Below are 27,490 nucleotides of genomic sequence, written 5' to 3'. Positions count from 1 at the left end.
TGGCTGCAGATCAAACAACAATTACTTAGACTGAGGGGTACCAACTTTTCGCCTGTTTGCGATAATCTGCATCGTGTTTTTTATTTTGGTAGTTTTTCATGGCTCCTCTTGTCGGTGGTGCTGCTTTATTTTCTGCTGTTAGTTGGTGGCTCTTACTGAATCATAAAAGTGTCTCAAATCTACGTTTGTTATTTCTTGGATTTCTGCTACTATCGCTGTACTTTGACTCGGATCTGGGAACTCACTTAGATCATACATCGCAGTTTAATTCCTATACGAAGAGAACTTCATTAGAGCCGCCGACTTAGCCCACTGCAAACAACTGTCTGAAGTGTGGATAGTGTTCTGATGCGATTACACATAGCATGCAAATGGTTTGGCTGGGGAATGACATGCAAGACATGCAGGGGGGGTGTTAAACTTAAACAATTAACAAATAATTTACACAATGAGGCAGTAACACAAACGGATGCTGGGTGCTGGTGTTTATGACTGAACGATCAGAATTCAGAAGAAAAGTACAGCTTCGAATTAAATACCCTTGCAGATACAAATTGAAACTTATTAAAAGTCTTGTTTAATTCCGAAAACATAATTATGAGTTAGAAGATCTAACAAGCTAAAAAGCCTGTTCTAATTATTTTCTTCGTTTTATAAACATTTTAGATAAACGGACGTGACTTGAATTTCTGATTATTGTCTGCAAGAGTACAAAAAGATCTTTGTTTAGCCAAGTGCACAGTGGTGTCTCACTCTAATCGAAGAACTGCGAAAGCTAGTTATAGACTATATATATCGAGGCTCTATATATAGCAGAATGCTGGTTGCTAGTTGGGGTCTTGGTTATTTGGCAATTCTTGCGAGTTAGCAGAAGACGTGAGAAGACAATCCGTGTTCATAGATACCTGTGTTAAGCGTTAGAGAAAATTATACACGTGGCGCCTAAACGGTTTCTGCTGAGTTTTAGAAGAGGCCTCGACTTAAAAGATAACTCGTGGCTCATGGGTATTATGCTATATCCATGGATCACGAGTCTGCTCGATCTGCGATCTTTATCGATATATGTGGTATATGTATTTAGTTTGATATTTCGCTTCGTTTCTTTGGTTTCAGTTTGCTTTGCTTAGTTAAAGTCTCTAGAGTATATAGATATAGATTTTTTGGCAAGCTCGTTGGCCGCTTTATCTTTAGCTTAAACTTGTGCTCCTGCTTCCTTCTTCTTGTTATATATATATATTATATTATACACGTTCTTTCGTTGTTATGTGCTTGTTTTTCTTCGGTTCTTTGGGTTTAGATTACAAAACGCTTTGAAAATGGTTTAGTTGCTTGGTTTCTGGTCTGCTTATTGAATTCTTGTCGACTTTCTATGCAGATTATTGAAAAATCTGAACTGCAGTCGCAACTCAAGATCTTTTCTTACTGAAAACGAGAAACAGAAAAGGGGAGAGAGAACAGAACACATAAGCAAAAGGTGATAAAGACGAGTCACAAAGGGGGAGAAGTAACAATAATGATTCTTGACTGTCGACTGTCTCGAGAACTGAATTTCTGAATCGTCTTTGGCTGATATCTCTGAGTTCGTCTGTTTTTGGAATATAGAAAGATACATAGATACAAAACACAGAGTGCTGCGATGAGAGTGTGTATGTGGGTGTGCGTGGGTGTGGGTTAATAGCACGCATCTGATCTGAATGATAGAGGATCGTGATTCGGGATTATTTACACGGATCGACTGCAAATGGATAAAGCGGCTGACAACGACGACATGGAGAACAGATATAAACAAGTGGGCTGTGCTGGGATCAGTTTCCGGTTTCTGCACAGTAAACAAGTATCACCAAAATGTACCATCGATGGGGTATTTTTCAAAACAGAATAGCTCACTTTGTGTTCTAAGTATGCATACATTTAAAATTTAACATGTAAGTTGATAAAAATAAGAAAACATATTTAGGAATACTTTCGAAACAGTTCATAAGCTATTTTGTTAGGGATTGATATCGATGGCTATTCTTCTGGGCTTTTTATAGTGTGCTTTTCTATTTGGGGTATGTACAGATTCTTGGTCGGCAAGATCGATGGACTGCATCCAGAGTCCAGGGTGTTTGAGTGTACTTTTCGGGCAACGACAACGACAACATCGAGGATTACATAACCAATGAGTCAGAAAAAGGGAAAGGCGCAAGTGGATCGAATGACTGTCTGTACATGGCTCGAACTTGTGGTAGCTGTGGATTCAGTGGATTTCTGTGGTTTGCTGTGGTTTTCAATCGTGTTCTGTGGCATTCAGTGGCTCCGGCGGTGCGGCTGCAATGGCTGCAGTGGCTGCTCGACTTCTCACTCACGTGTGCGCTTGATAGACACCCTCATCGTCGTAGTTCGGTGTCACGGACCGACTGCCCGGCACCACCATGTTGTCGGGATCGATCTCCGGATCGAAGGCATCGCCGCCACCGCGGATAACCATGTTATCCGGATCCTCTTCCACTTCATAATCCGCCGGAGGCTGCGGCGATGGCGACGGAGAAGGCGTGGCCGATCGGTTATAGGCGACCAGATCCCGCTCAATCTCCATGTTGCCCGGCAGGATCAACTTGGGTAGATTGGGCTTTATTTTCTGAACGCGGAAGACTGTCGAAGTGTCGATTTTGGGTGTTTCGAGTTTGAGAGGAGCGTTGCAAATTTACAACAGACAAATGGATAATTGGTTAATGTTCTTCTTGGCGGAAGTCACTTTTACAATCTATGGTAATTACAAGAGTTTGGAGACGAGAGAGAGAAACAAGGGTGGGCACGGAATATTACATAGGTGGACCGATCTCAACCTTTCGAGATCCCGGCTCTATTCTATGGGGATAACACATGAGTTAGCATCGGGTGGATATGGAAGAATGACATACGTACTGAACCCCCTTACAATAAAAAATGCATGTATATAAAAATAACAGCACCAAATACTTCAGTGCTATTACTTTACCTACGACAACCAGCTTAATCAGATTTGAAAATATCTTACGAGGTGCCCCTAACCCAGAACGATAACGACAGGTGAAACGAACGATAACTTGATAACGAAACGTGAACGATAACGATAACGCAACGAAGGCTGGTGATACGATGTGAGAATGTAAGACGATGGGGTTAAGACTGGAGATCTGGAGTGACGATGAGGCTGATGGAGGCCAAGAACGGATTACCTGGTTACCAGACACAATAGATAAATAGATAAAAAGATAGACTGAAGTGGGGCTGGGAGGACGCAACAACAGAACGTGGAGCTCGGTTACCAAATGGGGTTGCTCATCAAATCTTCTTCTCGGCTCCGCTTCCGGATGTGGACGCAGATGCAGATGCCTCCGCCTGTAGATTGCGCACTAGACGCCCTGGAGGTGGCAAGTTATGGGTTACACTATCTGAAGGATCGGTCCAGGTGCGCGCCTTGATGAACTGCTCGAAGGCAGCCAGGCTCTTCAACCTAGTGGGTGAAATATCCTTGGCCGCCTTTGAGTCTGAATGGTCATGATGGAGTGACGATTGATTGCTGGATGATGGCAAAGCGATGTTGGTGATTCCGCTGGCTAACATACCTTGTTGCAATTCACCTAAACGCGCGAGTGAGGCAACTCAGTCAATAAGAAATACACCTAATTCTATCGAAGGGAGCAGTAGTGGAACTATTCGCGAAACCAACGCTGATCGCCTGCAGGTCGCCGGTAGTGAAAGTAACCGCCCGGGTCATCTGCCAATCCCAAGGGTCAACTTACTTCTGTCGATGTTGCGCTGCAGGTGAGCGGCCACTCGGTGGCGGGCGTCGTTGAACTCCAGGTGCAAGCCAAGGCGCAGCAGCGACGAGTTCTTCTCCACCAGGTCGGTGATTTCCATCTCGATCTTGTTGCCCAGCACCGCAGACCGCTGGGGAAGATTAATCAAAAAGTAAGATCATGTTGCAACTACTTTATAATGCCAATTACTGTGGGCACTCGTATTGAAGGACCCACTCACCTGATTGGAGGCCCTGAACTCCTCGATGGTGTGGCACTTGAGCAGGGCTTGCACCAGCTTAACAATCACGGGCGGACTGATGAAGTTGGTCTCGACATTTAATACTCTCAGGGTTTTGCTCTTCTCAATGGCCGCGGCTAACAGGAGGGCTGTCTTGTCGGTGAGGCCCACATTTGTCAGCGAGAGGACTTCCAGATGTTCGTTCTGAGGCAGTGCGGCAAACAGTTGCTCGAGCTTCTCGTCCGAGATGTTCTACATGAAGATGCAAAAATTAAGCTCATAAGTATACAGTATGCTATTTTTAACGTTCAAGACAAAACCTTAATGTTGTTCAAGTTGAGGTCAATCAGCTTGGAGTCATCGTCCTTGACCCGCTTGATGGACTCCTCCACGTCTGTGCTATTGGGCGGATCCATGGGGAAGAGCTTCTGCTGAGTGGATTTCGTGATGCCATCCCAGCCCAGGCCCACGGGCTGACCCTTGTTGAGCAAGGAGGCGTGGTACTGGTCCTGATTCATCATCGAGTGGAAGCCCAGGATGGCGGCCAAATCAATGATCTCCTCCTGCGTGGCATCGTTGAGGGCGTGCTCGTACTCCTCGCCCATGTCGATGGCGATCTGTTCCTCGGCCTCGATGTCGCGGGCATCCCTTGGCGGAGGGACCCACTTCTTTCCGCGAACCTTGCCCTGAACGAACGGCTCGAATTCCGGCTGATCCGGTGTCTCGATGGCCTGCTTGTTGATGTGCTCGATCAGCTGCTTGCGATTGAGGGGCCCGGTGGCTTCCTTGGTGCACTCATAGCTGTTGCGCTGGTCTGGCGGCAGGAAGTTGTCCTGTAGAAACAAGAAAGCTAAAACTATCTGGATACAACGCCTTCGAAAAGGTTACTCACATCGGGATCCACCTCTTTGGCCAGTATGGTTATCTCCTCGGGCGAGAGCTGGGCCAGCAGGCTCTCCACGTCCACATCGTCGTACTCACTCAGATCCTTGCCATACAGTTTGGCGGGGGTGGTGAGCGTGGTTGTCTTTGTGGTGGCAGAAGTCTGAAAAGGATTAATAAGGAAGTCTTTGTTAGAGTCATATATATATTAGGGGAGAGCAGGGAAAAAGTATTTCAAGAAAGTTCCACAGTTTAATATTAACAATAGAATGATCGTTCACATTATCCCATATAAAATGACTTGTAATTAAATGTTACTGAAGACCATAGAGTTTATGTTCCCATCCGAAAATCTCCACTGTGGATCAGATAAGTTCGCTTCCTAATCGCAGGGAAATCTTCCCACGTTTCTGCTCTTCTTTCGCTTCAACCAATTGCCATTGTTTTCACTTTTGCACAGTTCACTTTTCAGTTTCCCGCTTTTCCGATGAGAGCGAAAGTTCACTAATGCCTGGCAGGCATTAACGAGGTCTGGTAAAATGGGGTTTTGCGACACTTAAAGCTACTTTTCGCACATTCTTATGCTTCAGGCGAAGGCTCACTGGCGGCTGGGGGGCTCGGCGCTTGACCTTTGGCACCGGACGCAGCTTTATCTGCTGGAACTCGGCCACCGGGAGGGCACTCTCCATTCTGGACTATTAGCTTTTGCAGCTCGTAGGAGGTGTATCCAATCGATATGGAATAGGAAACACGGAATATGAAGCGCACAATATGGGAATATGGCAAATCCAATTATAAATGCACTGAGGCGACTTGCAGCGTTCGGCCGGAGACTTTGCGACTTGGGACTGGGTCTGCGTTCCACCACCGACTGACTGGCAAGAGAGACCCGCCGAAACACCAGACCACCGCACCACCAGACCACCGAATTAAGGCGAGACAACGGCAACCACATCGAAAGCCAAGCGAGAGTCGTGCAACATTTGCTTCGAGCCAACATAAAGACAGGCTGCAATCGCTCAGCCAGCCAGTCAGTCAGCTAGTCAGCCATTCAGCCACTCAGTCATCCAGTCAGTCAGTCAACCAGTCATTCAGTCATTCAGTCAGTTAGTCAGTGAGTCAGGCGCTCAGCTCGGTTCAGGCCAACTTAAGTCGAGTCACTCAGCCAGTTGGCCCAAAGAGTTGCCAATGTAAATTAGGCACACCGACAAAAACTAAGGCAATGAATTGCGATTGCTCTCATAATCTAAATTTAAATGTTTTTACTTTCAATTTGATATATTTTATATAACTAGGTAGATTTCTGGTTCAGCAAATGCTTTCTAATTGAATCAACCCTAACTAATTGTGCAATATTGTTTAAAAAGCTTTTGTTTATCCCATAACATGTAGAATGTGTGCTTTGTATCTGAACGTGGTTATACGTTATTTGTTTCAGTGCAGTGGGCGGGGCAACGGGGGCAGTCAACTGTGGCATGACTTCTCCGCGGTGGTGTCTGCACTTAAGCGACTTCTTGGTGGGAAATTGTTGTGCAACTCCGCCAGATTTCAAATAAATAAGTCAACAAATTGTGGCCCATAAACAAGACGAGCGGAAGTCGTCGAAAAGCCACGAAATCGACATTAGACATGGAGGGAAAACAGCCAAACCAAGTGATTTGCATGCGACAATAGTATGAGTAAGTAGTAAGAGTGCTGGAAACTTGGAGGCGGAATGGATGTTCTGGCTAAGCGTGACCGAGATCGAGAGGGGGAATATCGTAGTTAGTATTTAGTGCGAGCAAATCAAGAGCCAAGAAAACAAACCGATTGTAAACTGGTTTCCCCCCGAGGGCAAAAGAGTGCCAAGGAACCGCGACGGACAATACAATGGCCATAAAACCGGGGCCTAAACTCCTCTTTGGCCGCCGTTTACTTAGCGCAGCGCTTTTAACTGCCAACCGGTTTCGACCACAATAGGTACAGCTAAGCTGCCATAGTGTACCAGTGCCTCGACCAGCAAGTACTAGCAAAACAAGCCCACAAATGGCCAAGATGACGCTCCCAGATATTATACGACCATCTGATGGCTACGGCTTAATGCTAAATGCTAAATGCCAGCCACTGACCCACTTCCGAGTGGTGCTCCTCGTTTTGGTGCTCCTCGTTCAGCGGGGGCGATTATGTCAGCTTCTAACGCCTCAAGTTTGCAGCCAATTGTTGACATTTCAATTGGGAACAGAGAACAAACTCCCCCAGTGACTCGGCGGCACAGAAACTCCACTCCACTCGATGCCAATCCAATCGAGAAGTACGGCCTCTGGAGGTGGAGCAACTGTAAACTGCGGAATCATAAAAAGTAATTGCAAAAATAATTGAGTTCACGGCACTCCGGAGACACTCCGAAACGCTAGAGAGCCAAGCAAATAAATTCGAGCCAAAACAAGAAATTAAGCCCATATTTTAGCTAGTCGAGTGGGGAGTGCTCTTAACTCAAGCAGAAGTTATGATCCAGTCGAGCAAAATGCACAGCTCTTGCTGAGTTTATGATTGTTTCGATACTTCAGGGTTACTGTTCACGGCAAACCTTCAAGTTACTCCCCAACTATGCCCTTCTAAATGCCAAAGTCTAATCGAGAGGTGACTAAGTAGCATTACATTTAGTAAACAGCTGTTACCAGCTATCAAATTACCCGTTCAAATAGAGCACCTGAAAAGATACCTGTTCTCAATACCCAAATCCAGCCCACCATGCAAATCCGCACGGTAAACCAGACGGCCACCGAAATGTATCTGTCAGATACTCGTCGTCGACACATCAAGCATTAAAAACTGTTAACTGCCGTGCGTCTGTCAGGGTTTTGAGTTCCGAGAGCCAATTAGAAGTTGCGATGCGCATAAACTGCGAGTCTCGAGATCCCAGTTAAATGGAGTGGCAGGCTCATTAATTGCAACGGGCCTGGGGAACGTTAGTTCCAAATAAACCAACTTACTTGGAGAGCTCTTCTCCAGCCCTCTGTCATCTCATTTTGTGCAATTTCAAAGCTAGTACTTGACAGAAGATACGGTTGACTGTAAGGCTTTATTTAAACGAAGGCAGCTGCTTTGCTCTGAAGATGGTATTAAGATCCCTTCAAAAACAGACTAGATACACTTGAGCTCTCTAAATGCATTTGTTGCTTCAGAAGTACAATGATTATAGTAAATATGCAAGCCAAGTGGATTTTTATCAAAAAACAAACAATCCATTATTATGGTCTTTGTTTAATTGTTAGTTTCAAGTTCCTCCTTCTAGCTTAAGTAAAAATAGATACAAATTGCTGGTAGAGTACAGCTAGAACCTGGAACCGAATCGAAACAGGAATAAATCCGGCTTAAGGCCACAGCAAATCCTCCTGGCCATGTGTGACCCACAAAACAGAGCCCGTGAGCAGCGGGGCGAAATGGGAAACATGTTTTTTCGGTGATTTGCACAAATGTATCTAACGTATCTGACGGATGGGCGGTCGGTCGTGGTCACCGAATGCGAAATCGGTCAAGGTGCTTAGGCGATTTAATTAAGCGGCAAACAACAGCGAAATACAGTTTTCCAGAAGCGACAAACGGCAATGGTCACGTTTACATCGAAAATTACACATCGCCCGCGGAGCGGAAAAACTGTGGAAATTCAAAGAGAAGTGCATGAAAAGTTGGTCGCGCACACGTCCACGAAAGCAGGTACAAACGTAGAAATGGACTAGCTAATGACCAACTCGAAATGGTGGAAATGCGCGTAGGAAGCGAGGAAGCGAGGAAACAGCCAGGGAAATTGCAGTTCGCTAGTAGCAGGAAATTTCGAGCAAGAAACGTTAATTACATTTGCGACCAGGCTCGCTTTTATGGCCATCCGAATCCGACAATTAGTCGCGTGGAAAACCAGAAACCGAAGGTGAAAAGATGCGTCCAAACGAAAATGAGCGTCGAGTGAAAATGCGTATGCGTATCTGGGGAAAATGCCACTTGCAGCAGGGGAAAACAGTAAAGTCAGCAGCATATTTGTATCTCAAACATTTATTGAGCTATTTGCGTTTCGATATCATTGAGCATTATTGTGACTTTGACGGGCACCAGATTTCTTTTAAGCTATCCGAACACAAGTCTTTCAAGCTAAAGGTCGGATCTTTCTACCTTTTTGACAATGCATTTCCTTAGCCATCGATATATTGCCCGCTTTGTGAACCCCATAAATGTATTCCCAAACGATTTATTCTGCGGGGTGAAAAAGCTTTATTGCATTTTCCTGGTGCTCCCCAAAGTGCCAGCGCAAGGATGAAATATGCCCGGCAACTTTGGCAGCCTGGTAAGATGGAAAAGAAGTTTTTGCGTCTAAGCCAATCCCCAGAGCCAGTCAATTGCATATTCAGTGAACACGAATATGCTTTTTATATGGCAATATTTTATGCAATTTGCATGCCAACAGCAGCCAGCTTCTGAGGAGAAGCTCGACCTCCTGAAACTTGAGACCCAGTTGGTCAGTGCGAAAGGGAATCGGCTTCTGGTCAGGCTATATCTGCATTTGCATACACATTCTGGTTCTGGCTGCAGTCGGGCGTTGCAACTGCTGAAAACTGAGACGTCGATAGTTCCGTCTCAATGCATTTAAAACAAGTGAACTTAAGGCAATCAAAGGGATTCGAATGGGAGGTACTCTAGAAAAGACATTCTGTAAAGTAGGGTTGAAGACAAACATTAAACTAACTTTCTTTTAAGGAATTATTTACCTACGAGTTGAGATCAAAGTCTCTTACTTGCATCACCCAGCATACCCTAGTTCGCTCTAAGCACAGGGTATAGACCTCCGTCTCTGCCGCATCGTTGCAACCAGAAATCTCCGATATCAAAGCGGTTAAGAGGGGCGTAAAGCAGGGAATCACTGGGGTGCTGGCAGAAACTGACAGTTGGCACGGCCATGGAAAACATGGAAACTCGGAAACTGGCAAACTTGGCTGCAGCGCAGGCAACTTTCCCGATCTGAATTGAATTGAATTGAAGCCGCACATAATGCACAGATGTCGCTAAAAGTTGCAGGGGGGAAAAGTGAAATTTGAGCAGCAGACGCATTTGGACAAAATGAGAAACGTGCGTCGCATTCTCAGTTGGAGACTGAGCCCAATCATCAATAAGATGCCCAAGTAAGCCAGCCAGTCAGTAAGCCAGCCAGTCAGTCAGCCAGTCAGCCAGCAGAAAATCATAATAAATTATGGTCCTCTGTCTTGAGTCCTCACCATCCCCGCCCCCCGAAACAGTACGCAAATTTATGTAGTTTACATTTGCCTTTGAATTTAAAAGTGCCTTTGCTCCGCGTTCTGGGTCACGTTTCGGCAAATGTTTTCGCCCGGGAATGTTGTAAGTAATAGGGAACCCCCCTCCCTACTCCCTACGCCCACTTTGGGGTAATTTCTGGGCTGGGTAATGCGACAAACTGTCGTGAGTGTCAGCCAGTGAAAGTTAAGTGGCAGTCAAATTGAGATCTATGTAAATTCATTTAAAATTCATGTAACTTTTCCCTTTCTCGCTCTTTCTGTCGGGGTCTTTGACTTTGGCTGCATGTATGTACTTTGTGCATCTAATCATCTTTTGTTTACACACTCACACACCTGGGAATTGTTTAAACAATCAGTGGCAAGTGCAGCGAGTTCGCTGACCCCTGGATTCAGAATTTCCATCGTGAGGAAATTTTCCGGATCAGAAAAAACGGAAAGCCACAAAGTGTGGCAACAATCGCATGCAACCATCTTTGTCGCCAGAAAGCACGCGATTTCTGGGCGATTAAAAACGCCACCATCGCAAATCCCACATTTAAGTGGGCGTGGAATGCAGGCTTTTGTATACATACTTGTAGAAAAAAAAAAACAAAGTCAGTTAGACAGCATGTAATGCGAACTGCCAAATTAAAATTGCTGATGAAATTTATGGGCTTACGTAAGACACGAAATTCCCACACATGCCAGAGATTAACTATTCATAAATCAGCAGTGAGCTGCATGTGATTGAAATTAATCAGGGTAAGTAGTGCATGCATCTTTACACCTTTTGATTTATTTGTTATGTCGTGATGGTCTTAAAATGGTCTGAAGTAATACAGTAAAGCTTATGGTTACATTTTACTTGTTTTTGATGCAAATACGCCTACAACATCGAAGCATCTTCACATCCTTACACAATAGAGATCCTTATTCCCACATACGTTACCACACATTATGAAACATTTAGAGCCCATCTGCCCTCCGAATCGAACTCACCTGCAATTAAAAAGCGAGAGAACAAAATGCATTATTAAGTGAAAGGGGAAACTTTGGCCGTAAACAAAAGAAAAAAGCCAGTGTCAGATTTATGTATATTGTGAGCGGATAAAATGGCAGCTGAAAACTTTCCCAGAAGACAAGTAACAATAAAGGACAACGTCGAGGAGACAGGCCGATGGGTAATTACATGAAAGCCACGCAGAGAAAATTATGTGAAGAGATTAAATTTGTAAGATAAATTGGAGTGGTGGTGGTGGTGGTGGTGGTGGTGGAGTTGGGGGGCAGGTCGTTGCCTTGTCAGTCACTTCCCAGGGAATCATAATATACATATACTTTGATGGCAGATTGGAGAGATACTCGCACACACAAGGGCGCATAAAATATAAAAAAGCGGTTGCGGTAATAAATGAAAATTATGCAAACTTCCAGCCCGAATGATGAAGTAATGCCCATCCAAGCCAGAAACGGTTAACGGAGCGTGTTATAAGGTTGCACATCCGAGGGACTCCAACTCCCAGACTCCAGACTCTGGAATCCGGTCTCCTTACTCCGGAGTCAGGACTACGGACTACGGACTACGGACTACAGACCTTAGACTACAGACATCCTGTCTCAGATGAGTAAGTGGAAATTTATGAAAATGCGACTGCGAAGGCGCGGGTAATAAAAGTGGGCCGGTGGCCTCTTGGCAGCTGCACTTCCACTTCCACTTCCATTTCCACGGAACTCGCAGAACTTTTAAGCCAGCGGAAAACCCACAAGCTTGTTTTTCCTCTTGTTAACAACCAAAATCTAAGTGGGCAACAACTTTTCGGAAAACTTTGTCTGACACTTCAGGGGCTGGATATTTTTAAGAGCTTTAATCGTGTCACGGCATTAGCCCACGATATTATCAACTTTCGCCGAGCACTTATATGTATACAAAAATCAAGAAATATATATATATATACATTTATATTATATAGCAACAGTGAGGTGCTAAGTGAACTGAGCAGGTCGATTGCGATTGGTTTTATAATCCGAATGGGGTAGAAATTCTGAATAATCGCTAAGCACTTTACTTTTATGCTGTCATGTGTTTAATGTGTCATCTTTCAGTTGGCTATTTATAAGCATACAGTAAGTTGCTTGATTGGCAAACCCATTGTAAATACAAATTATTATTTGATAAGCAACTGAACATATCAACGGATGCACAGTGAATCAATATAGGTAAACAAAGGTGGAACTGATTTGTTTTCTTTTATAATAAAGTTTCATTAATTATTGTTTCAAAGCCAAGCAGTCAGTGTCAATGAAAGTTAAACATTTTCTTTGTCCACCTACAAGATATGTAATTTATTGCACAAACAGAAAAGATAATTAAGTTTCAGAGTGCATAATATAAAATATAAACACCCACTTATAAGACATATCTTTTCATTTTAGCTTGGTTTTACAATTCAAGTTACCCTCGCCCTTTTTACAATGCCGAAACGCACTGTAGATACCCACTTTGTTGTGGATTTCTCGACGTACAAACAAGTTTAATCTTTTTTTGCTTTGTGGCTACTGATGGTTTTGTCTTTCGTCAATTTTCATGTGTTTGGCGTCAATTAAACGACGGAAATGAGCAATTTTATGTTGGCCGACATTGCCGTTTTGGTTTTTTCTGTTTTTTTTTTTTTTGTTTTTTGTACTTGTGCCCCTATTCCGTGGATGGGAAAAAGCTTTTCATGTCTGCTTTGATGGCTGTCCATCCGTCCACGCGGACTAAACGCCAAAAGGCGATTAATTACTCAGCTCAGCGATGTTAAAGGCGACTTTGACGCCCCCTCGGATTTTCAGATTTTCGGATTTTCTTCCGGTTTATATGGTTCCTAAATGCAGCAAGGTAGAAGGGTTCAAGTGGTGGGCACGGTTTAATTGGGGGCAGTAAAGCGCTGGGATTATCCCACGCATTTCGAGGGGAAAACTCAATTAGGGAAATCACAAAATTCATAATGCGACCACAGAAATTAAGAGCTGTCCATTATATTCTGTATCATATCGCCTTCTTATTATAATGATCATAATATTATTTGAGATAGTAGGACAAAGATAATCTGTCAAAAGTTGGCAGAGTATTTACAATCTCGAATGGTGGATGGTCGATATCTATAGCGTCATTGCTGGGAAATGAGTAACTCGATACGGGAGAGGGTAGATAAGGGGTCGAAATAGCGGTAAACGTGTATAAAACAGCTGTTTCAGCGCGATAAGGGAATTTAGCTCGACATTATATAAAAATGCTAAATATGCCGAAATCGAGACACAAAACAAAAGCTACCAAAAGAAAGCGATGACATAATAACAGCTATTAAATATATGAATTTATTAATGGGACGGGGAATCAATAAATAGGCGGAGGGAGGGAAAGCGGTGCGGAAAGGGATTGAAGTTGAATGCCGAAAAAGAGAGCGAAGAGAGCGCAAACTCCAGAACGAACTCGAAAGAGAGCCAAAACTGACGTAATCGGCGAAATAGAGAGGGAGAGAAAACTCGAAGCAAACAAAAATTAAATTAATGAAATGAAATCATTCAAGGCAAACAGCCACAGAGAAAAAAAACAACATCAATGAAAAACAATTTAGACACTTGAGCGGCAGCAACAATTGCAACACTACTAACCTCCATGTTGTGGCTGCTTGTTGTTTTTGTTGTGGCTTTTTGTTTGAGCGTTCGGTTCACCGTTAGCTGCCCTTTGTTGTTATTGCACTGTATTTGGTTTTTTGACACGCACTAGAATTTTTCGCCGTTGATTTTTGGGCGTGACACACGGAAAACCGTTTGAAACCGCTTTTGTTGACAGAAACCCGCGTGGTTTTTTGGAATACTCTTATCGCTCGAATCGCACAAACAATTTGCAGCCAGCGCAATTGTTTAAATGTAACTAGTTTAATAAAATACAAACTTGGAATGGCACTAAGGTGAGAACATCGAAGTGTGGCCGTTGGGATAACACGAGAAATAACTGGCGAACTAGGGAGGTTGGGATTTCACTATAACTCCAGCACGGTCATACTAGGCGCACACTCCGAATTCGAGCTCAGCAGTATGACCGTATACTTCAAAGATACATTTTACTTGCAAATTTTAAAATAAAAAATTCGACTGTGATTAAAAACTAAGTGAGTCAATGTTTGAGTTCATCTATTTATGGACAATTGCTGAACTGTACTGTTTACCAAGTAAATTTGAAATATATATTTTACTAAAATAGAATGGTGTGAGCGAAGAGAGAATTAAACGATCTGCAGCTTACAGTTTGAGAGCAGCTGCAGCAGATGAACGGCAAAGTTTGAGAGCAACTGGAAATTCAAAAATTATAAAACCTTTAAAAACCAATACATTTAACATTAAATACTTTAAATGCGGAATAAGGAAAGAATATCTTTTCTTGGCTATTATAATTACAAATTATAGACTGGGAAAGAACCTTTCCTTCATAGCGCGTTACCTGCCCCCCCGGAAAACCCAATTTCGCTGAACTCTAAAATGACAAATTTCCATACGGGTAATTTTTATGGGCAGAACATAAAATGAAAATTAACCAGATGCACGCCATAAATCAAGCGGTTGGTCCCTGGAATCCAGATGCGCCATTTTCCATTTTCCGCCCTGCATATCATTTTCATTCTCGTTTCTTTTTATCAACTTTTCTTGTAATTTTTGAGCGAATTGCGTTAAATTAATTAGGTTGTTGGGCGAAGGGGATGGCGGAGGGATCAAAGGACGCGGGAAAACTTTCGCGGTATTTCCATGAACAACAATAACAGAAGATACTTGTCAAGGGGGCTTTAGTGGGTTACCTACACGGTGAATAATATATAAGTATGTTTATTAGATAAAATGTAAGATTATAAGTATTTCATATAAGAAATGTGGGAGCTTCCTTTCCTAATGTTTGAATATATGTGCTTATAAACTAAAACCCTTGCATGAATCCAATGAAAGAATTCTTTAGAGGGAATTTAACATTTTTGTAACATTTTTTCGCGCAGTGCAGGGGTCAGGGGGCGTGGCTGTGGGGCAGAACGTGATGCGCAGACAAATAGAAGACGTCATAAAAATGCCATTGTAAGTAGTTGAGCATTCTTTTTTTGGCTTTCGCTGGCATTGTGACAGGAGGTTTCAGCCGCTAGCTGTTGTTGTTGTTGCTGATATCCTTGCAGGCTGCTATCCTTATTGCCGCCCTCGTTGTTGTTGCTGCTGCTGCTGGTTTGGCAAATCGACAAAAGGCACGCAAAGGCGACAGAAACTCATTTCACTTGTGTCGAAAAGATAAATGCGAAGCGCTTAAAAAAGCAATTACCGCATAAATTGCGCTACAACGCGGTATGGCATATACAAGCCGCCCTCCCTCGCTACAGTGGAGCTCCCCTACATTACAGCCCTCGCCCCCTGCCCCACTACCCCCCTGCTATTTGTGCACAGGATGCGGCGCATAAAACTTGCCACAAAAGACAGTCCTTCCTCGGCGGCTTTCTCACAAAACAAACGGCGGCAACACGCGAAAAACATGCAAAATGCATTGGGAAGTACGGCGGCTTGAACTGCTGAGGGGGAGGGGGAGGGGCTTTTTATCGAGGGGGGTCCGGCTTAATTGAAAAATCAATAGTGGAGGGCGCCCCGCAGCCGCTCACTAAACTCGCGTAAATCAAGTTAAAAATCGCAGCAATCAAAGCACCTGAAGCGCAATAAAAACTCATTAAAACGGTCCTCAACGTGCACTGAGAGAAAATCCTAGTACCAATTGTATGCAACTACGTTTAGTTAAAAAATGTTACTGCTATGGAATATTGTGAGAACTGTAATTTAAATTTTTGAATAGATGTTGCAATCCAAATAGCCGGACAATGATTACTTTCGACTTATTGTCAACACTTTAATTTATTATATTATGTTGTTTTTTTCAGTGTTCTTACAGGATACCGTGACGATTGGGGGCCAGGTGCTTTGTCCGGACTCTGGACTCCGGACTCCAGGACTACGGTTACCGGCCGTACGCCGAAATTGGATTTGAACAAATTACAACACATCGATTTCTCATTAGAAGAGTGGAGAGAAGTGAAGGGGAGGGGGTAGGGAAATGGATGGGAAAGCAGCGGGGAAATCTGGAAAAAGGAGATGAAGGAAGCTGCGACATTTGATGGCGACAGAAATCACTTAAAGGGAAAATTTAATTGACTCGACTGCGGAAGTCAGCTGCCAATTTGTTGGCCATGCCCCACTGGCACAGGAAATTTCGTCGACTTCCTGATTTAAATAATAACAAACTGTGCCGAAGTCTGCTCAGCCTCCATACCCCTCCCTCTGCCCCCTCATTTCACGGCATCCTGTAAGTCTAAAGTCTTGCTTGTCACGCCAACTGACGGCAGGGAAACCCCCTTCCGCCCACGCCCCTGCTCGCCCAGTGCCGGGAACATGATTGGCGTCATCAGCGAAGGATCTGCAAAATGATATAGGGGGTGTCAACGCTGGTTTCGGTCAGCCTTGCTTTGCCCGCCGGCTTAGTGGAGTGTCAATATTTGTGCTTCCCCTGCGTCCGCGTGGGCGGTGTATGTTTGTGGGGGGCGTGGCACTACAGGCTATGCCAAATTAAAATGTTTGCCTTATGATGCGGCTGGCAATATAAACATGACAGGGCGCAAGGCGGCGCAAACAAGACACAAATTGGGGGCAAGTTGCGGTAGGCAATCCAGATCGATATGATGTATGCGATTAGTCTGAAAAAATCGCTGTAAAAGGGTACCTGTATTGGTATTGGAAGGAAATTTTAGGATTTTCATAATCCATCTGAAAGTTTAATAGCAAGAAATTTGGATTCTTAATTTCGATAGGATCACCATTTGGTGAGTTGCACCGCTTCCACAAGGATGTGACAGGATGTGCAGTGCCTTCGCCGTCGTCCACTTGTTTCTTGTTTCTGTGCCTGTTGACTGAGAACTCTTTGCATTTGTTGAACAACAATTTCCGGCCAAAAGGACGAGCGCTGAGCCGAGTGGCCAGCCGAGGCGAGGCTCAACTGGTGAGGTTTGCCGACGCAGGACGAAGGATAAAGGACGAAGCTGGAGCCACGAACTGCTATAAGAAGCGGCTTCCATCGCCTGCATGCACGAGTCGCGTCAGCAACGTCGAACTGAAAACAACGCGACTTTTGGCCCGGAAAAGTGAAAAGCCAAAAGGCGAAGCGCAAACGACGAAATATCACGCATACGCCGCGTTGAACCGAAAAGAATTGCAAGTGAAGTGATATGAAAAGAAACTAAGGGCAAAAAGAGTTTACGCCTTGGCTCGTTAGTAAAGTTTTTGCCTTTTTGGGCAGTTTACGAGCGGCTCAGCATAAATTGGTAACGTGTATATCCTTTTTCTTTCCGCCGGACGTAGGGACATAATGTTGCTCATAAAAGTGCGTGAGCTGCGAGTATTTGGCCATGAATGGAATCCCGGCCAGAAGACTCATGAATGAAGCTGCAGAGGCCGCTGCTTGTGATTTATGCCGCGGGCTTGTCTGGCATTGTTGCTATTCGCTTTAATTATATGACTGCGAATCTTTTTACTCTTTCTACTCTGCACTTATGGACGCCAGGCACGCAGAAATGCAAATGAAACCCGCGGAAATTGGACACGTGTGTGTATGTATGTGTGTGTGTGGCAATATAAGGATAACACCGAAACACCGCAGGACATTTAACACTTCATTGACTTTTGTGGCCCCTTCTTGACTCACCGACTGACTGACTGCCAACATTCAACATTCCTGTGCAAAGTTTCATTTGCATTTCGTGTGCGACGCCAGTGAAAATTAATGGCCGCAATGGCTCGGCAAGTTTTCCCGTTTTCGCCTTGCCAATTTGTTTGGCTTCGAACTCTTTAATAAGTTTGCCAGGCGCCGCAAAACTTTCGCCAGCGGCACAAATTCTTGCCTGCCCCCAGCTCCTTTGACAACCTTTGACCCTTTTTCACACACACACACACACACACACACATACTCACACACAAAAACAGGACACACGTGTGCGTGCTGCCAAGTTGCCATGGGTGTTTGATCCTTCGGCTTTGACATCTAATTTATGAAGCACTCGAAAATCCTAGAGGATGTGTCTCACACCGCTCCACTTTTCCGCTCCACGCAACAGGCTGCAAGTCGTGCCTTCCCTGGAGACTCGTTTATTAGGGGGTATCACGTAGTCGTTTGGTTTTATTTACTACGTTCTTACTGTTATACTGCACAACTGCGACCGAAATAATAGTGCTGTTAGGCAAGAGTTTAATGGCATGTGACCACAGAGCAATAAATAAAGTTTTGCAGATGATTCCGCTTGAGAGTGAAATTAAAATGAATTGAAAATAAAATAAGATAACTTACAAGTTGTTCGGTGCAATAAAATCCCATTTAGTTGTATTTCTGTGGTGCCAAACTAAGACTCTGCTTTTTACTTGGATTTTTCTCTCATTTTTCCTAGCCTGGAGGCTAAAAATAAACAGCTTAAGGAAAAACAAATCCCAATGGCCATTTGCCACCAACTTCCTCCTCCGACTTTCACCTCCCAGGCCCTTTTCTTTTCCTTTCTTTTCATTTTCCCACTGACCTTAAGTTATGGCAAAAAAGGGGCCGTGGCAGCTGCGTCACATTCCTCAGCTCGCTAGATTTGTTGCCCCCGCCGAAACTTTTTTAATGAGTTTCATAATCTTTGATGCGCTTCGCTTTGTTTCAAGTGCCGCCCCTCCTCCGCTCGAAAGTCGGCCTAATGATGTGCGAGTCATGGAATGTGGCAGCGTCCTTTCAAAATTGTTTTTCTTCTTTCCGGCCAACGCAGAACATAGGCCATAGGACATAGGACATAGAACGTAGAGCATAGGACATAGGCCATGGGGCGGAGAATTGCAGGGGTCGAGGACCAAAACTTATTCAGCGACTGCCTCGAACGCGATAAGCGTTTAATTGAAAGAGACCCCAGGAGTTTTGGGGCGGCAAAAGGATTTGGATTCCAGCTGCGATGTCCGTTCCAGGTCGCCGAATGCCTGATGATTGCAGTTGGCAGTTTGCAGTTCACAGTTTGCCTTTCAGTCCAGGAATGCAGTTCAAAATCCCATGACCGCATACGCTTTTTTGAATGAAAGGCGAGTAGGTGCACTTTGCGAAAAGGATCGTACAATAAAACAGCGGGATTCATTTTTGCGGTGGATTCCACTTATTTAAATTATAAAGGTCCCATAATAATATAGAAAAATTTCTATCTAAATTAAATTATCAGAATTAAATTCGGTTAAAATACTGCAATAATTTCAGGTGTTGCTACAACTCTTAGTTTCACCCGTAGATTTTGAACATTTTTTCGCAACTGAAATCCAATTTGGCTTAAATTATTTCCCCACTAATTGAGAGCGTTTCGAGTGGATTCGAGTGGAAGTCGAGAATGCAGGGAGAGGCTTTCAAAAGGGGAATTCCGAGGGGCAGGTCAAAGGGTCGAGTCGAGTGGCATGCATTTGGAGCACATGTTGCTCATGTGGAAACCTCGCCTTTTCCATATACATTTACATTTCCATTTCCATTTCCCACTTGCCATTTAAATCTGGAAATCTAATTCCCTTTGTGGCGGCTCAGTTTAAATTTAATTTGCTTAATTTCCATGCCACGTACTGCGAGCCATGAGCCCTTTCCTTTTCCTCATTTTTGCGAATTTTGCCATATTGGGCAACATGCCGAGTACAAATGCGCAACAAGGGGGGGCGCACAAAAACATCAGTGGCATCTGGCAACAAGGAATGCAATTGTGCAACGCATCCTTGAATCCATCTTCCATTCTCTCTCTCGCTCTTATCCCCTTATATCCCTATCCCTTTCGACGGCCCACGCGGCGTATGCGTAATTTGTGTGCTGTTCCCTGTGTCGCAAAGTCGCGGGTGGGAAAATGTGGGGACACAACTTTTCGTGTTGCCAGCAGGCAGCTGGGGGAAAAGGAAAGATTGAGAGCAGCATGCAATCCACCGGGGAGCAGGACGCAAGGAAACCAGGCAACACACTGCTCCTTGTCCAGGGATAATCCTTTGTGCGGCGCACTTTCTTTATCTTCTTCTCAGATTTTTCCGTAACCTTGTTGCCATAATTTTGATAAATCACTCTGCTGGATGCGCTGCATTAAAACTATATTTCCAGGGCAGTTTATCATTAATATGAGGAGGATTTTAAATCTTGCAATACCATGTATTTAAGTTCATTTCATTTACTCAGAATGAATCCATAGGTATATTTAATTTATAAGTTATAAGTAACACTTTGGCAAGAGTATCTGTAGCCATCTATTTCGAAGCTGTCACTCATTCATGATACGTTTCTATCTACTGGGGTTTCCTTTGCTGGTTCTGTATTCTTTATTTTTTTGCGAGGCGTGCGTGATGGAGGTATATGAATAATCTGGCCGTTATTTCCATCTGCTTTTCACTCACGATTTCCCCTTCCGCTTTTCATTGCAGCTGGTTCCACATAATCCACATCCACCGACACCGCCGCCACCTCCGCCTCCGTTGCCCATTTCCCATTCGCACGAGCGTAATGAGGCAATGAGACGCGGGGCAGCCGGAAAAGCAACAGCGGGAAACTCAGCCGAGGAGCCATGACATCTGGAGTCAGCCGGAGTCTGGAGCTTTGGCCTCTGCCCGAGTGAAGAGACACCCCCCCCGCCCCCCAGACCCCGCAAACCACCAGCGATGCTGCGCGATATCTTTCTGTATTTAGTTCTAATCGTTTTATTTTGCTTCATTTTCATGGCGCAGTTAATCGTCAACGTTTACGCCTTCCAACGCCAGCCGTCGCCCCACAAAGCGGAGCGCAATGAAATTATATTTGTCTAGAAAGGAGACAAGCTCTCAAGACAAAAGGCACCGGGAATAATGCTTGTCGCACAATGAAAACTCATTCTAATGAAGTAACTAACGAATATATAAAAGTATTAAATATATCTAAGCAAAATATAACGCATAAAGCATACTTGTGTAGAGACTGTGTCAGCCATTAGCTCCATATTCGTTTTTACAACGAAATAGACTCAGTAAGTAAGAGTTAACTTGATTAATGGGCATTTAGTAAATGATAGCAAGATATCATCTTTTCTTACGGTGCACCCTTGAGGGGGGAAAAGAGGGCGGGAAAATGAAGACGCTACAAAAGCAAAGGCTACAAGTCAAGTCGCGGCGGTTTCCATTTAATAAGAAAAGGAACTCAACTGGGTTCAACTCTCAGTTGAGCGAGAAAAGTGGGAAAAAGCGCAGGGAATAGGCGGGAAATCCAGTGGAAATCCAGGGGAAATGGGCGGCAAGAGGGGGAGCGGGGAGATCAGGGGGGATCACCGCGGGCGGAAGATAAACCCTCGAAGAACTGTTAAACTAGGTTGCGCGCTAATTAGTAACGGTAGTCTTGGGAGTGCACAATGCGCGCCACACACCACTACACACCACTGTACACCACTACACACGACCGCCGCTGAGACACATGGATACACTGAGCGGAAAAATCATTAAAGTGGGTTTCAGACACAATGTGTTATTTAGGTGTTATCGCAACACAAACACTCAGTTATCAAGCTGCACTTTTTACTTGATTTCTATTTCAAAAAATATTAAAGGTGTCTAAAAGTATGCAGCGAAATCCAGTGGCTTTCTGGGTTTCCCAAAGAATTTGGTTTGACACTTTGGGACACCTTTAACAATATTTCTCAGGGCGCATTGTCGAGTTACTCGGAGTTTTTAATATACCCGAGCCACCGACATTGTCGTCTTTTTTTCGACTGCATGCATAAAGAAAGTTTTACGCAGCGGCAAGTCGCCGCGGGAAATGGCAAGGAAAAACCACTGAAAAATCCGCAGCAGCGGGAGCTAAAGAATTCAGCATAGTGGCCAACGCTAGAGGAAGCGAATGAAAAGCAGAAATTAATTTCATCATTTTTTGCATTTTCCATTGAACTCTTTCCTGCCACCTCGTTGTTTGTCTTTCATTATAGTCTTTTTTTTTTGTTGTGTTTGCTATTATCCAACAGCATCAAAATTAATTCACATGCTGTTGTTAAAGTAATGCATTGAATGTGACACCGAGAGATTTTCATTTTCAATATTCAATTTTCACTGCCTGCGCAGAGATTAAGCTTTAAATGGGCTGTTTTAATTTCCCGACAATTGAAAAGTGTCGGCCGCATTTTTGCTTCTTGTTTTTTATTTTATTTTCCTTTTTTTTCTATCGATTTCTTGCCGCACTCGAGGCGGCTGAGTTTTCAGCCTTTTTGGGTTGCGTTTTGTTCGAGCATTGAACGTTGTGTTTTTCTTTCTATATTTCTCTGCTGGCTTCTGTAGCTTTCATATTTTTCGGTTGTTTTTCCTTTTGGCACGCCGCAGCGCGTTTTATTGTTTTCTTTTGAGCCTGAGCACTTGGGTCCTCGAGGGGCATACACACACTTGACCCCGTTTGCAAGCGGGCATTGAAACTTTACAATGGGCCTGGAAAAGCGGGCGGAAAAGGAGGCGTGGCTGGGGGAGGGAGGGAGCATTTAACTCTTGCCGGGGCAGTTTAACTTGATTGCTGTCAGTGTGTCCAAATGGAAATTAAAGTTTCATCAAACGCTCACAGCTCTCTACGCTCTAAGCGGATGTGGGCCAAGTTTGCCCAGAGTTTCGAGAGGGGTTTCGCTAAAAATTTAAATTGAAATTAAATCTGAGCTCACACACACGCACTAACACACACACACACACATTCATATCGAAGGAGAATCAAAATGTATTAATCGAAAGTTATAAAGTTTTACATCTAAACGAAAAACCATTCATTATAGAGGAACATTTTACGAGTACGGTTATATACTCCACTATACATACTTAGATATATGATATATACATTCCGAACAATAATAGTCTTAGTTGTCGATCGATAAGTGCTAAGCAGCCCAAAATAAAACACATATTAAGCCCCTTAATTGTATCGAACTTGTAGTTAGATTTGAACAATTAAAACGAGAGTCGAATAAATAAAATAAAGCAGATAAATGTTCTTTGGTGAAAGGATGTGAACTTGTGTGTTTTATTGGGGCAGACTACTTCTTTAGTTATGCAATTATTCAGAAGAGATGACAAGCGGTTACCAGATGTAATTCATTTGCTATTCCCTTGAAATACTCAAGTAACCAAAGCAAACCAGGGGATAGCTGCACCTAATTTGCAATGCAGTCATCCCACAGGATCATCTGGGATTCCTTTTCTTTACTTTCAGCATCCGTAATCGAGGTTGAGGTTGACCCCACTGGGTCTGCCATGGCCTGTTTAGCCCCCTGGGCTCGTCCATTTTGGCGAATTGAGTGACCAGTCCATTAACGTTCCCATTTTCAGATTGCGGCCCCTTGAGGAAGTGTTAAATGGCATCGGGCAATTGGCATGAGGAGAAATGAATACATTATTTCAGCCATTTAGCTCTAAGGAGCGGGAAAGGCAAGAACGGCACAAACCGCTTGTCATGTCACTGGGTCCTCGGACAAAACTTTTGGCTCTCGTCCAGAATGCAAAAAGTGGAGCCCACCCTTCCTCCCTGTTTTCCCATCTGCTTTATTTTCCCTGTATGCAACAAGCTTGTGCCTCGCCCCCTTCTACCTCCCTCCCTCCCATGAATTTTCCGGGGCCAGTGCATTTTTGCTGCTTTTCCTTTTCCCTTTTCCTTCTGGGGTTTGTTTTTATTGCATGCCAAGATGTCTGAGCTTTCAAAAGACCAGCGGAGCTGACGAGCAACAAGAACAAAGACCAGAGGCGCAGTGAATCTGGATGCCAGGGGATGGAGGGGGGTGCAGTTGAAATGCCAGGGAAATGGATTTTTGTTATTGTTATTGTCGCTGGTCTCGTTGGCGAATTTTATTGCATTACAATGAACTGCGCCTTGACCAAATTTGGTCAACAAATGGAACGCAGCGAATGGGAAATTGATGCGAAAACATCTACACAGGAAGAAATCATTTATAATTACTGCTGATCCTAGCATAATGGTATATGTTATTCGTCATACGTATATATTTTGAAAAATAGGGTAAATAAAAAGATATTTCATTGGCGAAGCGAGTTGGACTTATGGCGAGATCTGCCATCGAAAATCGCTTAAGACAGCCGACAGTCAATTTTTCACTTGGCATTGGCCGACAGCTGTCGAAGGTCGGGAAAGCACTCGAGAGAGAGGAAAATGCGGGAAAATCAGAACAGCTATATGGCTATATTGCTATATGGGGAAAGCGGACAACAACTCGCGCCGCGCCATTTATTTAATATTTATTTAATATTTATTTTGTGTCATTCGCCTGCCCACTTTGATCTGTGCAGCGACAAGTTCTTTGCCAAAGTCAAGTCAGCTGAGGAAAGCGATGCGCGGAAGTTGAGGGGGCGGGCAGAGGGGGAATGAGGGAAATGAGTCCTTGTTCCACCCAATTGAGAAACGAAAATCAAAACTAATTAGACGCAAATTAATGAGCCATGCCACAACAGAATCAGCAAGAAAATCAGCAGCCACGGCTGAGAGAAAAAACAAATGTGCTGAAAATGCGATGTGAAAATGTGAGAAGCTGACAAACAATTTGGCAGCGTGGACAGCTAAGGGGGAGGGGCAAGACTATGCCGCCCCTCTGGACCACCCACTTCCCTGACCTATCAGCTGAGTGAAGAAAAACTGGTGGACTATCAAAATAAACCATCAAACAAAAGAGAAGACTTCATCGCAGCTCCCTTAGAATCGAAAATCGAAAGAGATGTTTGTTTCTCCAGAGAAAACATGGGGAGAGAACAACCACACACACGTATGTGAACTAATACCAATACCAACACACACACTCTGATAGGAAAATAGGAATGGACCACACGGCGTATGCGCAATTCGCTTTGGCAGCGTGCCAACGCTCTATACTTGGAGATCAACGGGAAAAGTTGCTGATTTTTTGCCAGAAATTATTTATAACCGCTTGTTCATGCACAATCACAAATATATACGCCATACACACTGGTGTCTGTGTCTTATTTTCGAATCGAATCACATCGCTCTTTCGCTCTTTTCCCAGCTGTGTTAACTTGGCCAGCCGAAATGTGTATAGCTAATTCGAAATATTTCCATCTGATCGCTCCGCGGAATCGAGTTGAAGTAGCAAACAATGGAGCGAGTGTATGAATGGATGGATCCATGTTTGTTTATATGAATGAATCCCAAACTTACTCGGAAATACTAGAATTTGGGCGTGGATATGATCGGCAAAGGAAGATTGCTTACCTGCAAAGAGAATGCAAACAGAAGAGGCAAATTAGTTTATTTATCTGCTATATATATATAAATATTTCATAGATGAACGATTTCTCTAATAAACAAATAATTAAACAGACAAATGGCCATTCGAGTATTTTTAGCCATAATTTAAATTCCCTATCGAATCAATTTGGCCAAATTAACAGAAAAATGTGTCAAAACTCAATGGAAAAACGTCCAAACCGAATTTACTTATAATTTAAACTTGGTTAAATTCCTGTTGGTGAAAATGAAATAGGTAGAATATATTCCGGTTTGTTTAATTTGTCTAGACAAATTTATGGGGACGAGATAAATGTCTAAAAGGAAATTAATGTATTTAAGGCATTTACAGGAGGCCATATGTAAAATAGTTTTGAACATAATTGAAGTATTTAACAAAATAATGCTTTGTATTTTACCAATTCAGCTAAGAATGACAGAGAATACAAATAGCGCCTAATTTAATCCTAATATATGAGTTTTTAATGTCGCTTAAATCAATTTAAAGTAATTTATTTGCAAAAGTGGATGCTGGATAATACAGCAATAACAAAGCTGAATAAAAGCAAATTCATAAGCGTGTTGGCACATTAGAGATACACATTGTGTGTGCTGCAAACCAGAAATTCCCAGAATCTATATCCTCTGTGAACGAAATGCCTTATTATCTGATTATTGCGCCCATTCGAAATTTGCAGCCTCGAAAGGCCAAAGGCCAAAAGCAGCTCACAGCTAGCAGCCAATTAGCCTCTTGACTGAACCCTAATGATCCCCAGAAGCCCCTTTGTTCCCTCTTCTGGCCAAGTTAATTGCACAAAATGAGTGAAAAGCAGCTGCCGCCATGCGCCGAGCCACTTGAAGAACATATAATTTATTTTATTACATATATAAACATTTATATATTAGGAGTCGGCCAATAAAACAAAATTGCTGAGGAGGCTCCACATTATGTCCCTGGCTTGGATTTTCATTCCTCAAGCCCCTGGCTTTTCCACATGGGACACAATCGTAAAGTGCTTAATTAATGCCCACCTCATGCGAGAGGTGCAAAAGTGGGACAAGTCCTGCTCGGGAGTCGGGTTTCCCCGGGAAAATGCGGCGTCGCATCGCATCGCATCGCTTTTAATTAAAAGATAAAAATTCCCTGTCCAACGGTTTACGAGATGGTTGGCGTTCAGGTTGGGGGAAATGCGCCTTTGGAGGTGACGCGTCAAAACGCATAAAACGAAGAACGAGAAACTGTTAAAGAAATTAACACACAGGAGACAAGGGGGGATTCCGGCTAAAGTGGCAACTGAGTCGCAGGACGAGGGGCGGAGAGTAAAGGGCGAGGTGGAAAACACGAAGGGAAAGTGTGGGAAATGTGAGCTAAAGAGCACTCTTAAATCAATTAAAATGTAACCCAATAAAATATGCAAATCATCATCAAATTCACACTTAAGTGCAGTTGGCTTGATGGATCAAATTCAAACTTTTGGAGTGAAGCAAAAGTGGCAAGCTTAAATAGCTTTTGTGTGGATAATTATAAATTCAGCTCATTTCCAAAACTATTATGTTGTTGAGCCAAGCAGTTAAATTCATTTAAAAAGGCTATTAAAGCCAACGGAGTTCCAAACTTTCTGCTACAACTAACAAGGCCACAAGCCACAATTTCGAAATCCCATAAAAAGCTCTGCTCCGGCTTCCTTAAAGGATATTTGTATCACCATCGAGCTCATCCAGGATTCCACTGCTGCTGTTATACTGTTGGATTTTTTTGTGATTTCCTGTTTACTGCACTTTTTAATGGCTTAAGCTACAGAATCGATCCGCCGACTGCATTGACTGCTTCACTTCCACTTGCCTGATAAACTCTGCCCGGTGTTTTCCAAAGGAAAGCCCCGAGATGAAAGTCAGGAAAGGAGTGGGTGGCAGCGGGGAAAAACGAATGAAAAAAGAAAAAGGAAAAGCCTGGAAAAAAGCGACAGAGCGGAAGTGTGTGTGTGGATTGCTGTAGCTGTTGTTATTGTTGCGCCTTGATTGCTGC

At 43.6% G+C, this 27,490-nt stretch overlaps 2 protein-coding genes across 14 annotated transcripts in view; one reads left to right on the top strand and one right to left on the bottom strand.

The window, feature by feature from the left end:
- The window catches only part of LOC6538908 (tropomodulin), a 47,836-nt gene that overhangs the window by 2,029 nt on the left and 18,317 nt on the right, over positions 1-27,490 (bottom strand). For 3 of the 13 annotated variants that reach the window (XM_043207155.1, XM_039376449.2, XM_039376447.2), the window contains exons 2-7: positions 4,898-5,050; positions 4,326-4,838; positions 4,006-4,257; positions 3,768-3,915; positions 2,349-2,634; positions 1,119-1,422 (exon numbers count right to left, since the gene is read on the bottom strand). In XM_043207155.1, coding sequence (XP_043063090.1) covers positions 1,407-1,422; positions 2,349-2,634; positions 3,768-3,915; positions 4,006-4,257; positions 4,326-4,838; positions 4,898-5,050 — 1,368 coding nt within the window. In that variant the 3' untranslated portion in view covers positions 1,119-1,406. Of the gene's footprint in view, positions 1-45; positions 272-1,118; positions 1,423-2,348; positions 2,635-2,661; positions 3,606-3,767; positions 3,916-4,005; positions 4,258-4,325; positions 4,839-4,897; positions 5,051-5,462; positions 5,592-13,799; positions 14,118-27,490 lie in introns of those variants that run through there. The other 10 variants (XM_015193610.3, XM_043207157.1, XM_039376454.2 and 7 more) reach the window with 7 other exon arrangements.
- On the top strand, positions 17,275-21,162 carry LOC26535952. The gene is made up of 2 exons (XM_015193612.2): positions 17,275-17,521; positions 20,649-21,162. The coding sequence occupies exon 2, from the start codon at positions 20,883-20,885 to the stop codon at positions 21,024-21,026; it is 144 nt and encodes a 47-aa protein (XP_015049098.1). The 5' UTR covers positions 17,275-17,521; positions 20,649-20,882; the 3' UTR covers positions 21,027-21,162.

This window comes from Drosophila yakuba, chromosome 3R, assembly GCF_016746365.2.
Source record: "Drosophila yakuba strain Tai18E2 chromosome 3R, Prin_Dyak_Tai18E2_2.1, whole genome shotgun sequence".
Taxonomy (NCBI): Eukaryota; Metazoa; Arthropoda; class Insecta; order Diptera; family Drosophilidae; genus Drosophila; species Drosophila yakuba.
This window is presented reverse-complemented; position numbering and strand designations above follow the sequence as displayed.

What these genes read in the sequence shown, in the direction of transcription:
- LOC26535952 (XM_015193612.2), top strand. Translation starts at nt 20,883, where the DNA reads ATGCTGCGCGATATCTTTCTGTATTTAGTTCTAATCGTTTTATTTTGC.